Source organism: Chenopodium quinoa, unplaced genomic scaffold (genome assembly GCF_001683475.1).
Source record: "Chenopodium quinoa cultivar QQ74 unplaced genomic scaffold, ASM168347v1, whole genome shotgun sequence".
NCBI classification, from domain to species: Eukaryota; Viridiplantae; Streptophyta; class Magnoliopsida; order Caryophyllales; family Amaranthaceae; genus Chenopodium; species Chenopodium quinoa.
Genome location: NW_018744633.1, coordinates 3274563 through 3287800, shown reverse-complemented (window position 1 = coordinate 3287800; position 13238 = coordinate 3274563). Strand labels below are relative to the sequence as shown.

The 13238-nt window shown below is 30.7% G+C and overlaps 1 protein-coding gene and 1 non-coding gene across 3 annotated transcripts; one reads left to right on the top strand and one right to left on the bottom strand.

Moving 5' to 3' along the window:
• Nucleotides 1-5226: 5226 nt before the first annotated feature.
• LOC110701031 (LOB domain-containing protein 6-like) lies at nucleotides 5227-9576 on the bottom strand. 2 transcript variants are annotated; one of them, XM_021878613.1, is made up of 3 exons: nucleotides 9317-9576; nucleotides 6892-7770; nucleotides 5227-5272 (listed from the first exon to the last, which is right to left on the bottom strand). In XM_021878613.1, the coding sequence occupies exon 2, from the start codon at nucleotides 7724-7726 to the stop codon at nucleotides 6941-6943; it is 786 nt and encodes a 261-aa protein (XP_021734305.1). In that variant the 5' UTR covers nucleotides 7727-7770; nucleotides 9317-9576; the 3' UTR covers nucleotides 5227-5272; nucleotides 6892-6940. The 2 variants fall into 2 exon arrangements, with proteins under 2 accessions (XP_021734305.1, XP_021734306.1); XM_021878614.1 differs by lacking the exon at nucleotides 9317-9576 and adding an exon at nucleotides 7891-8713.
• Nucleotides 9577-11656: 2080 nt separating this feature from the next.
• On the top strand, nucleotides 11657-11729 carry TRNAR-ACG. The gene has a single exon. It is a non-coding gene; the product is annotated as a tRNA-Arg (tRNA).
• Nucleotides 11730-13238: the final 1509 nt, after the last annotated feature.

Sequence of the window (13238 nt, the reverse complement as noted above, 5' to 3'; positions counted from 1 at the left end):
AAGGTCTTTTCCAAGTAATTCCAACCAAGAATATAATGAGAGGAACATAAGTAAATGAATAATTACTTTTAAAATGGATAATTTATTAAAGATAAAAATAAAAAATAGTTAGGTAGCCATGAGATTGTAAAAGTAAAAAAACAGTTGGTACTACTACCAAAAGAAGGAATAAATGATGGGGGATCATGCAAGGGTCAGGATCAAAGAGACACCCCGAAATAAATGCAATGGAAAGAGGGATGATATATAGGGCGGCCTTTTATTTATTTCTTGCATTTATTTTTAATCATCTTGTAAAAATTTGTTTCAAATAGAATTTCAAAAACATAATAGTGTCAAAACCTAAAATACCTTCATTAATTATATACTTCCGCAGCATTGAAGCTTTTTCTTTCTTGGATATATATGATCTTGTTGATACAACTACATATATATGTAGTACGACAAATCTTGATTATATTTTAAATTTTTATACCCTAATAGAATAATAGTACGTTTACTAATACGTAGATACAGTAAGCAATTAGGATCAAATCACGATAACAAAATTTAGAGAGTTGTGGCTAACTATATATGCAAGAAGAAGAAACAATAATACTAGCTAGTAATAATATAGTAGGAAAACGAAGATAGAATTGCATGCAAATAGCTAGGGCATGATTGTGATTGGATCAAATCATCAAAAGATTTGACCCATTGTTGGTTATTTACAAAAGAGTCAACTAAAAATCAGTGTGTTATCAAATAGATCGTAAAAAGTCATCTGTCAAAAGAAGTCGTCAGGGTTGCCAAATTTTCATAACCCAACCACCTTCATCAGAAAAAAAAGGAGACCTAAAAGACTCTTCTTGTCATTAAACTAGCTAGTCTTCCATTTTTTGGTAGCATCAATCGTAACTATGTTTTTTTTTTTTTTTTAAATTGAATAATATGATTTTTAAATTGCATTATTTTGTCTTAAGAAGATGTGACATGATTTTCCAAATTTTTATTATTTATTTGTGTAAAAAGAATTAAATATTATGAGTAATAATTACATTGGTCGTAAATAATTAAATCGAAACTCAAAAAAGAAAAAAAAAAATCGGAACTCAAAAAAATTTCGAAAGTTCATCCCTCATGTCTTATTTTCGTTCTCTCTTAGCTTTCTTAAATTACCTTGATGTGTAACCATTATTTTTTTCTTAAGAAACAAAAAAAATAAAATAAAAAAGACCTTTATCATGTATATACAAAATCGTTATCACATGTTATTATTATCTCTTCATTAAGCATATTCGTAAAATCAAAGTATATATTATTATCTAAGAGTATTATGAAAGTTGATCTACCAATTCAATTCCAATTTTTTTAGTATCAATATGTTATTCATGCATATTATTCATAGACGTGAGTACGTGACTATTAGTTCCGAACAAATACAAGAGTAACATGTATGCATGGGAGTTAAGTTGGGGAGTGAACGAAAAAAACAAAGGAGTAGGAGTTATAAGAGAGTATAGAGCGCATGCTAGGGGAAATGCGTCATCTACCAAATTGTAAGGATGGATGGATCATTTCAATGGAGAGCATTTAAAGGGGGGCAAATTGTCATCATTACTTCTAGTACGTCATCATTATTTTTCCTTTTATTTTCATAATAAATTAAAATATGTTTTAATTTGTATGTGAATTTATTTTGACTACGTCTTGAATGACAGGATATCAGTTCGATAGTCGAAGTGTTATACTAATACTATTGTGTACTGTTTTGCCTTTATAACCCTTGTCTTTAACTGTCCTATGTAATAGTACTACTGTACTACCAATAATTTAACTTATTTAGTTTTATAAAAGACATAAATTTCAAAATAATCTATTTAACCTATAAAATGTCAATTATGATATATGCACCATGCATGTAAGTAATATATATTATATACTCGTACTTGGTTAAGTAGGTATTGATAGATTTTTATGGATCAAATCTCTATGTTTAAAAAGCGCTCTAAAGTCTGAAGTGAATATTCTCTTATTAATTAACTAGTGTTACGGCTATTGTCCTTAACCCACTCCCTCCCGACCTTGCCTATCTACCACAAAGTTTCAGACTAATAGAGCACTTTTTGTTACCTACTTTAAAAAAAAATCATACACACTATAATATATTGAACAAAACAGTATTGAATATACGATATGATACACATACACTCGGGTGTATAACCATATTGTCTCTAAAAAAAACCTACTTCGTAATAACCTACGGAGTATAATAATAATTAATAATACAAGTACATGGTATATATAAAAGGGAGAAAGTAGGTTATTATACAAAATGAATCGTCCTAGTAGTAGGTTCTGAGTTAAATAAGAGTCATTGGAATTTGAATGAGAGCATTACAGAGCATTGCAGTATTGAGTCATAAATGCAATCCCCTGCTTTCTCTTTCTCTTTCTTCTGCAACGGTCTGTCATTGCCTCTCCCTAATGAAAAGGAACTCTCTTTAATTCTTCCTCTTTTCTTTTCCATCGTTTTTTCAATTCTCCTCTTTTTATAACTCTGTGTTTTTGTGTTTAATCTTTTTATACTAGTATTATAACTTCCTATTTTTAGGAGAATTTTGTTGTTTTTGTAAGTGATGATCTATATGGCATGTTATTATTACCTTTTCTAGTAAAGTTTAGTGTTACATTTCTCTCCATTCTCACTTTTATTCTTAAACAAGGCTTGTTCCTTTTAGCTTAATTTCAGTTCAGTTCAGCTCAGCTCCAATCAGTTAAACTCCAATCAGTTTAGTTAAGCTTCTAATTTCCTTCTCTCATAAAATATTCATTTAAGCTCTATGTAGTTCATTTCAGCTCCAATTAGTTCAGTCCAGTTTCAATTAGTTCAGTACAGTAAATGTGAACGCCTTAAGTCGACGTCATATCGATTATTTGGTTCAATATACATATTTACTGTTAAATAATTTATTACGACATAACAAACTTATGAGCTACACCCTCGCCTAAATATATACAAATATAAGGTAAGTACGTAATTTATCAACATATAATTTTAATCTCTTTAAAACTTTGAAAACTTATGATCTGTATGATTTTCATTCTTTGTAAAAGTTCGATTCATGTGAATTACATTAAATTAGGTTTCTATTCTATTCAGCGTAACAAAAATAAAAGAGAGCTTGATAAGGCAAATTGGTCCTCGTTTACTATGATGTGCTATAGTGTTATTTTTGGTCATGCATGCATTTCAATTCATGCAATAGTAACACATACTACTTGACATTCATTCAAACTTAAATGTGGTGAAGAATTGAAATTGCATTAAATTAAAGGTATCCACATATATGATTCATATAAATCAAGCTTTGAATTGAAATGAAATAACATAAATAAGTAGAAGAGGATAGCATTGAATATAAAGATCTTTGTCCTGGCCACTAAAAAATCATCATCATGGCCCTGAAATCAACTAACACAGCTATAGCAATAGGCTAAAGCTAGCAGTATACATTAATTAATGTGTACAATATAAATATATAATGTTTTCTATCATCAACTTGAATGAAATTATAAATATAGATGCTCCTTTTTTTTGGTAATCTTCAACGTATGCATGGATTTATGAATTTTAAGTAAACATGGAATCATTATTTCATCAGAACCCTTCTCTAGCTTAGCTTCCTTTTTTTTTTTTTTTTTTTTTTTTTTTTTAACTTATAAAGTATATTATTTTATATACTACCTCCGTTAAATGTTATCTGCAACTTTGGGATATTATGTGTGAGATATAAAATATTTCAAAGTTGCACATAACATTTAACGGAGGTAGTATGTATGATACAAGTGCAATGTGCAACATAATGTTATTTTTTCATTTATTAGACAATAGATGCTAACATAGTAGATAGAACTACCAATTTTTTTATATTTACGTGCATTTACCTAGTATATATTTTGAAACGAAGGAAATGTTAATTAGTATATGAATGGGTAGTTAAAATATTTGTGGACTCTTCAATGTTCTTTTAGAACACATTTGGTCTTGGATTCAAATTATGATCACATTTGATTGATTTTTGATGAGCTATTATTGGATTATTTTTCCTAAAATAATTCATATAGATGTGTGGACTATTATTAAAAGGGATATATAGAAAAATCACTTTCGTTATAGTTATAAGAGTATTTACTTACAAAATAGATTATATGTCATCGAACCTTGTATTACTACATTTATAGTGTGACCTTAGAAAATTAATTATTTGTAAGCCAAGGAAATGTTCGATTAACCTCCAATTTTTTTTATGCATAGTTATAAAACGTTTGAGATAGATTTCTTGAGCACCAGAGGCAATAAGTCATGAGTTTGGTTGACTTGATAGGTGATCTCTCTCTCTCTCTTATTCACCAAACAATGAATTTTGGAGTACAATTATCTAGGTGAAACAAAATTTATAATAATCCTAGTAGGCATTACTTATACAAGTATCACCTTAAAATGAGTAAAATTAATTTTATATACAATAATATCAACTACTCAATAATGCCACTTTATCGACTTTCAAAATATCTCGCTAATTTTTGACAAGATCTTTTGTTAGTTGATCCTATAAAATATCACATGCATACGTTATACGAATACATACATGCAACTTTATTTCACACGTACAGACATATATATGTACGCGCATGCACACTAACTACATGCATGCGATATATAATTAAATAATCATATACACTTAGATGGGAAAAAAACACAAGTACATACTATCTATCATATACACGTCTAAATTGTTAATCCTTTTCCAAATAATTAAACTATAACAATTATGTAGTTTGTACTAAGTAATCAATTGAAATTCCTAAATGAACCCGGCAATATCAACTTGGACTTTGTAAAATGTCAGTGATCGATCATATAAGTGTATATGTAGAAGTGACCAAGAAAAATATACTTGTATGAAAAAGGGTCATGAGAAATCTTGAACAAAATGACAAGATCGACTAAAAATACCAGAACACATGCATGTATTTGTCCCATAAAATATGACAGAATTTAGATTTCTTAGAAGAAGAAAAAGGGGACAAAAAAAAAAAGAGAGATAAAATAGGTACACATATATGGCAAAAATTTTCAATGTAAAGTTGTTAATAATATGGATATATGAGAACATCAACTTCCTCTATCTCATTTGTCTTGCTCATTTTTATCATTTCTATCTTGCTTGGTCTCTCATTTTCTCCTTTCAAAATAGTGAATTTCGCTAGATCTTCCATGTTTACGAGCCTGTGTAACACATACAAAGTACTTCGTTAGAACAAACTAGTAATTTCGCTTGATAAAAATAATATTTATCACATCAAGTCAAGATATCAAAGAGTACGTAAATATTTAAATTTCTTATCACGTTTACTCAACATTATGGACAAAATAACTGATCTGGTGCAACGTTACATAACAAACTAATACATCGATTTTAACTAAAAAAATCTACATTTACCATATAATTTAGATTCTATCCCGAAATACGAAAAATTCGCAAATATAATTATTATGACAACGAGTATATAATTTCAATTTATTTGTAAAATAAAAATGAAAAAGAAAAATGATTACTCCTGGGGACTACACGAGCTAATGACCAAGTGACAAAAAGCACATAGATAGCAAAGATGCAAAAGGAAAGTACAATGTCATATAATGTACATATATTGGTGTATTGCAATGTTTTCTTTGATTTTTACGTGGTCGAGCGTATTATTTGCTGTCTAATATTAGTATTGTCAGTACAAAAAAGGACACTTATTATACCATGCATGACCTCATCATCGATAAATTATTATGGCTTCTTCTTTGTTCATCATCTTCCTCTTTTAATTCTGTTTTTATCTTTTCAAATTAAACCCTAATCATTCTCATTTTGATTTATATTGAAACCCTAACTTGTGTGCTAGTACATGTTCTTTTCTATGAAGCTAAATCTTTTTTAGGAGACACAGAGTAAATTATAGGCAATTCACATTCGAAAACATTAACCTTTCCCATAACGCGAATTAAAGTTTGTATAATTACATGTTAAAAATATTGAATTTTCAATTTTATTATTTATTAAAACACGTGATTTTATCATAAATGAATTAAATGTTACCTTTTAAACAAGAAATTTTTTTGAAGGATTATGGTCAAGAAAAACCTAAATTTTTAAAATCAATTGTACATCAATAAATCATCCGAGGAAATATTTTTTTTTTCTGAGTAACAAGATATAAATTTGTGATCATCTTCTTTTTTTTTTTTGACAAGAAAATTTGTGATCATCTAAAACACCTATATTTGTGTTTTGCTGTTGTAAAAAAAAAAAAAAAAAAAAAATAATACAACTATATTTCGAAAATGATTTATTGGATTTTAGAAAGGATAGAAAGAATAAATTAAGGAGCAAACATACAACACTTCCTTAAAATAGCTTACATCTGACCTTATATATTTCTAAGAAAAAAAAATGTACTGTACTAAATAATGAAATTCTTACTGTATATTAAGGCAATTAAGCCACAAAAGTTTTAAATTTGACTATTTGTTATAAGGCCAGGATAATAGTGTTTGGATAACATTATTATGTATCCATAATTGATGAATTTGATTTTATGTTGCTGTTCTTTGAGCAATTTTATTAGACACACCATGTGATGATAACTATGTTTTCGGAAAATTAGAGGAAAAAGAGGAAAATTTAGTAAATGAGTTCATAGTTTTATGAAATTCTCCGTTATTTATTGAAACATAATTTTATAATTCCCACACCAAAAAAAAAAATGATGAAATTTTTCATTAACGTGGACCAACTTATAATAAATAGGTGAAACATAAAAAATAAAAAAAAATTACAAAATATGAATAATTACCTATGGTAGGGTTTGAGAAGAAGCCATGGCATGAAACCCTAAGAAGAGATTAAGACGGATCAATACTACGGCGGTCATCGCCACCGGCAGTCCTAGCAGTAGGTTGTTGATGGAGCTGACTTAGCTGTCCGATACCGGCTGCGGCCGAGACATTCATGTTCATGGCAAGAAGGCCAGCATCATAACCATGACTCCCACTACCACCCGCCGCCATATCGAATCCTCTTATACTATTAATCCCAAGTCCAGCACCCGCTTGGTGATTGCTCGGGAAAAATTGGTGGTGGGAGTATAAGTGCTGCTGGTGTTGGTCCCTCGCACCAGTAGAAAACCCACCACCACCACCTATTCCAAGAAGGCCAATTCCGAGGGACTGAGAATGGTGGTGGTGGTGGTTGGCAGCCGTGGAAGTGGCCGCCGTGCTTGTCATAGCAGAGGCTGTTATGACCCCACCACCCCCGCTACAGCCTCCTGTAGCGGGGGTGGGGAATGCAAAGTTCTGGTACTTCGACAGCTCGGTCCTAGCACAAGACAAGTCCACCTGGAGCTGTCGAAGCTGGTGCTGAAGCAAGGAAATGACACCCACACAACCGTAGACAGGATCACGAAGGCGCATGTCCGCCTCGTAAGCTAACGAGTTGACCGCATCCTCCCTTTGATGTGAGTGAAGCTCATTCAGAAGCTTAGTAACATTACTAGCACCAAACACTTTGTGCACGTTAGCAAATTTCTGAGGTTGGTCTGGTGGAAAATAGGGCGCAAAAACACATTCTGGTTGACATTTTCTCCTTAGAAACTTGCACGCTGCACACGGCGAATTCGACGACGACGCCATTTTCTTTATCTTCTTATTAATCTCTATGTCAACTTCAAGCTTACCTATATTTAAAAAAAAAAAAAAATTGTATATTGATCAAATGAAGAATATAGAAGTTAAAAAAAAAATACTAAAAAAAAATATTTTGTAAAAATAATGAAAAAAGGAAGAAGAAGATCTACCCTTAAAGAGAAGATATGATGTGAAAAAAAGGGCAAAGATATTCTCTCACTTAGAAAAACAGTTGAGAAGGATTTTCTCCTTTTTGAGTAGAGCAGCTAAAGCTAAGGCAGGTATATAGCTGTGTTTTTTAGTGATTTATCAGCAGCTTTCACCAGATTTGAACTGTCAAACCCAAAGTCAACAAATTATACTACTACCCCTTTGCTCAGACTTTCCTTAATTATAAATTAAATTACAAAAAATAGGTTACACTCCCAATTCATGTAAGGGGAAAATAAAATTAATACAAGTACTTATAACCTATAACCGACTGTATGTATGTATCTAAATTTGCGACTGATAAATAATTCAGTCGCAGAAAAGAAAGATTATAAGTGATCGTATCGTGTTGTGTAATGAAGTGACGGGTTTAGGGAAGGGAGAAAAGGTATGTAATGAAAAGGTTGATATACCGTGGGGAAATTAAAGGGGGTGATTGAAGCAAAGGGGAGGAGTACCGTGTTTGGATCTCGTGTAGGGAAAGTAAAAGGGAAGAGAGATTTACACCAATTTCAAAGTGAAGAAATAATGTATCAAATTAAACGAGATCTTGCTTGAAATTCATAGATATTATCAAACTTTTATAATAATTATTATTGCTAATAATAATAATTAATCATATATAATTCTTCATTCTTCACATACATACACTTGCTAATTCTCATAAATTTGACCTGTAAAAAGCTAAGAGTTTTAGACTTTTTATGAGGGGAAGAAGATGATTTTATAATATATAGTCTTGGGATTACATAAAATTTCCCTAAAATCATGTAATAATATACAAATTTATATAGTACTAGTAGCTAGGTAGTCATAGAATTGTACGTAGTACTAATGGGAGTACTATATATTATAGTTGTAATTAATTTAAGTAAGAGTGAAGTTGCAATAATAATAATAATAATTAAACAAAGTGAAACTAGTACTTTACTCTAGTATAAGGTATTATTAAGGTCCTAACAAAGAGAAATCTTATCACACTCTTTTGACTATTGAAAGATTGGGAGTAGTGAAGTTAGTTCCTTCTTAATTCTCTAATTCTTCCTCGGGATTGCAAAATTAAATCCCTAATTAACATTTTTTTTTATTTAATTTAATCAAAAGTTATAACAATTCTCGATCTCTCTTAAACAGTTAATGTGAAATAGAAGAAGCAGCAGTTATAACAAGCTAAGTCATGATGAATTTTTTCTCGGTTCATTCAGTCAAACCTTAATTTACTTTAATTATTTTTATTACATAATCTTCCTCCTTTTTCAACCTCGATTTGTAAACTTTTTGATGAAAACTATGAAGAAAAAGACCCTTCCAAAATTATTTTTATAACAACATCAAAAATTATTTAAACAACTACATTAAAGACAAAAAATAAAAAAAATTGTATACCTTAAAATTAGTTTTGGTGAAGAGGAGAGAGAAAGAGAGAAGATCATGCAAGTTTGTGGGGTGTGTTTGGTGGAGCAAAAAAATCTCAAACTTCCAAAAAATTCGCCGTGAAATTATCTTACTCACCGGAAACCTTTGCAAGAAGAAAAAGATGATGATAATGATGAAAATGATATTAATATTATTAAAAATGGGAATTATTTATTTTCTTTTTTTTTCTAGAGAGAGAAAGCGAGAGCGAATTTTAGAGAGAGAAAGAGAATAAGATGGGTGCACCCCCAAGAGCAAAGGCTAAGGAGGCGCGGAGAAAGTGAAGTGAAGATTTATAGTGAGTGAGTGAAGTGAAGCGAGTGAGAGTGAGTGAGTGTAATGTAGACAGCTAGCTGTTGTTAGGGCATAGCAGAAGGTGTTTTTTTTTTTTTTTTTTTTTTTTTTTTTTGGAAAAATTAAAAGAAATAAATAAATAAATAAATTATGTGGTATTTTTTTTTTATAAGGATGACAAAGAAATTTAATGATGATGATGATGGATTGATGGGGAGTAGCAATAATATTATGGAGAGAGAGATAAGAGTTTCATTTTAATTTTGTGGTGTGGTGCATTTAATTTTTTGATGTACTATTATTAATTTCATTTGTGCACGTAATTAATCATCATATCATGTGTGTTATAAATTTCATGGGTTTTAGACTTTTGACATGTACGTACCACTATTTATTCATTCATTCTCAAATTATAATTAATTGAGAGGAAGTATTAGAGTGTGTGATTAAGGAAGGAACAAATAAAAGCTTAGTATATCTGTATATGAAGTGCTTGTTGATCTCATCGTACTTAGACAAGATATTAGGGCAAGAATACAAATTGGGTGTAAAGGTAGAGAGCGAGAAATAAAGGAGGGTGAGAAGAAAATGTACATATATGGCAATAATATGAGAAGATCGGGTACACCATACATTGTTATATACTCTTTCCATTTTAATAAGTGTTATTAAGGTTATGCATCCAAGTATTGATCCAACTATAAGTTACTGTATTGGATCTTAGAATCGATGAATAACATGTTATGTAGCATGTAAAATTTAAACCGACATACAAAAGTTACTAGTAATATACTTTAAAAAAAAATGGAAAGAAAGGAAGTTAGATATATGAGTGGACAGCATATAAGTCATCAAAATGGATGAGATGTTCCAATTTTGATCAATTTATCGAACATAAATAATACTGTTACGTACCCACAAATAAGATTGTTTATATTTGAAGCTAAGTGCTATTACGAAAATGATCGATACAAAAGATGATATTGATGGGTGCAGCTAGAAAGGGAGAGTTGAGGGTAAGAAGCTAAGTAGGAGGAGATAAGCAACAGGGTTGGGTCGTACTTGTCGGCTGTCCGACTGTCCCTGCTTGCCTCCTAGTCCGGCGTGGGGTGGGGGTTTATTGCCTTTTCCCCCGCCTTTTTATCTTAATAATCATATTCTTGTACATACTTACAAATTGTTATCGATCATTGAGACTCTCTGATTAATGCAACCTAATATTATGCTACTTGTATCAATTATATTTGTGATCATCGTCATTTTTAAGCTCCTAAATTCTAGCTCCACTTACATCAAAGTACAAACTTAAATCATGAACATGGTACATACTTTTATTTTAAAAGTCATTTTTATCGAAAAATTAAAAGCGAATTAAATTAAAAAGTAAAATTAAATAAAATTAGAGGTAGATTTGTACGTGCGTGTGATCTTATGTGTGTACAATTAATTGTTCTTGATCAACATAATTAATTAAAACACTATTGGTTATTGATTACTTGAGTAGTGTGTTGATAAGTTGTATATATATGTAGTAGTTTATATTCTACTTATGACATATTTTCTAATAGAGTTACGATAACTGCAGCTCGCGTAGCTTGTAATTTTAATCGTTGAAATTGTGCGTTGGGTAAATGTGATAAAAAAATATGTGCCAAATAAAAATGAATGGAAAAGGTAAGATTATTAGATAAGATTTAATTTACGTTAGTATAGTAGTATATAATAGTTTTATACTTCCTCCGTTCTTTATTACTTGACCCGCTTTGACTTTTACACTATTCACCATCCCTCCTTTGACCGTCTTTTGTGAATAATATGTAAGGAAAAATATATTCATGTATGATCTTTTGGGATTCGTCTCAATAAGTACTATCATAATATATAACTTTTATAATTTTTACTAATGGAGAATTTAAGTTAATGATCGTTAAAGTTTTGTATTGGCAAGCGTGATAAAAGAAACAGGTCAAGTAAAAAAGAGGAAGTACATAACATCGACATCATAAGGCAACAAAGGACTCCGTGGCCCAATGGATAAGGCGCTGGTCTACGAAACCAGAGATTCTGGGTTCGATCCCCAGCGGAGTCGTTTTGTTTTTTTTGTATTATTATTATTATTTTATTGGGTCTCGTATCCCAAATATAAAATCTCGTAAGTTATAAATTTATATTTGGGCCAGCAGATTATGATCGTCTCTAGGTGTGTCAGCCCAAAACCACATACTCTTTTATTATTCTCCTTTTCACTTTGTCTTCTTACATCTTTTTGCGAAGCTAACTCTTTTTACAATTAGATTTGGATCAACTCGATCATGTGTTGAATAAACTTCAAATATGTCGTAGTACACGTAGTTGGTGCATGATCTCTATTGTAGTTGAAAATATTGCTAATCACAATTTTGAGATCGTCAAGACGTTAATGTCAAAAGCTCGATGCAATCCATAAGTTCTTAAGAAGTAATTTTAATGTTGATGCTGTGCATAAGTGGTTCTGAGCATGTAGGGTGGTCGATCGCACATGACCTTAAGGAAAAAAAATCAAAAATATTATAAAAGGGCCTTGATATATGAAATTTACTTACACAAAGTAAAGAGAAAACTTGTTAATCACTAATCTATTCTTTAATTTTACCATAAATTTACTTCCTCCGTTCTATTAATATTGCAACAATGGACTTTTTGCACTATTCATCACTCTTGTTTGACCATATAATATGAGTTATACGTTAAGCAAAATATAGTCAAGTGGGATCTTGTTGGATTCGTCTCATATAATACTTTCACAATATCAACTTTTTATAATTTATACTCTTACACAATTATAGATATTTAGCATATAAAATGTGTTTTGGGATGCGTAATTTCCTCCTTATTGCAATATTAACAGAACGGAGCCATTTAACAAATTTAGGGTCCAATTTAACAAATTACACCGAGCCATTTTTAGTGATAGCATTTGTAACCCTGTCTCTAATGCTATATAAAAGCTTACATAGAAGAATTCTTCCTTTTCTTTTTTTTTTTTTTTTTTTTTTTTGTGATTGTGTTTAAGTTTAAGTAGAGGTGATCCAAAAATCGGTTCAGGCCGGACCTTAACATAATATGTCGTGCTCAAACCTGCAAACGGCTTATCAGGCCTTTTTAGAGTTGATTTCGAGCTTTTAACTAAGATGCATTTATAGGCTTGCCCAAACCCGTCCTATTTTCCGGTTGGGTCGGGCCATATTGATGACCTTTATTTTTAAGGGATTACACTTTCATAAGGGACTAATCACCACCAACATACGCATGCGTCATATTTTGGGCTTAATGTTGGGCCTTATAATAGTACAGGCCCAGTCAACCATGCCAACGGTATCCAAGGATGTATATGCTTCTAATAATCATATTGTAGCTAAGAACACATGCTAGACTCATGTCTTTCTATCTTGTTGTCTTTAATTCTTTTTCTTCTTTTTTTTCCTCCATTTTGGAAGAGCTAATCTTCATTCCCTTTATTTATTTATTTTTTTTTCCTTTGTTTAGTAAATTATAAAATTTTCCATCAGAATCTAAAACTTCACTAAGCTTGTAATACAATACTTATTTGGTAAAGTAG

What these genes read in the sequence shown, in the direction of transcription:
- LOC110701031 (XM_021878613.1), bottom strand. Translation starts at nt 7,726, where the DNA reads ATGGCGTCGTCGTCGAATTCGCCGTGTGCAGCGTGCAAGTTTCTAAGG.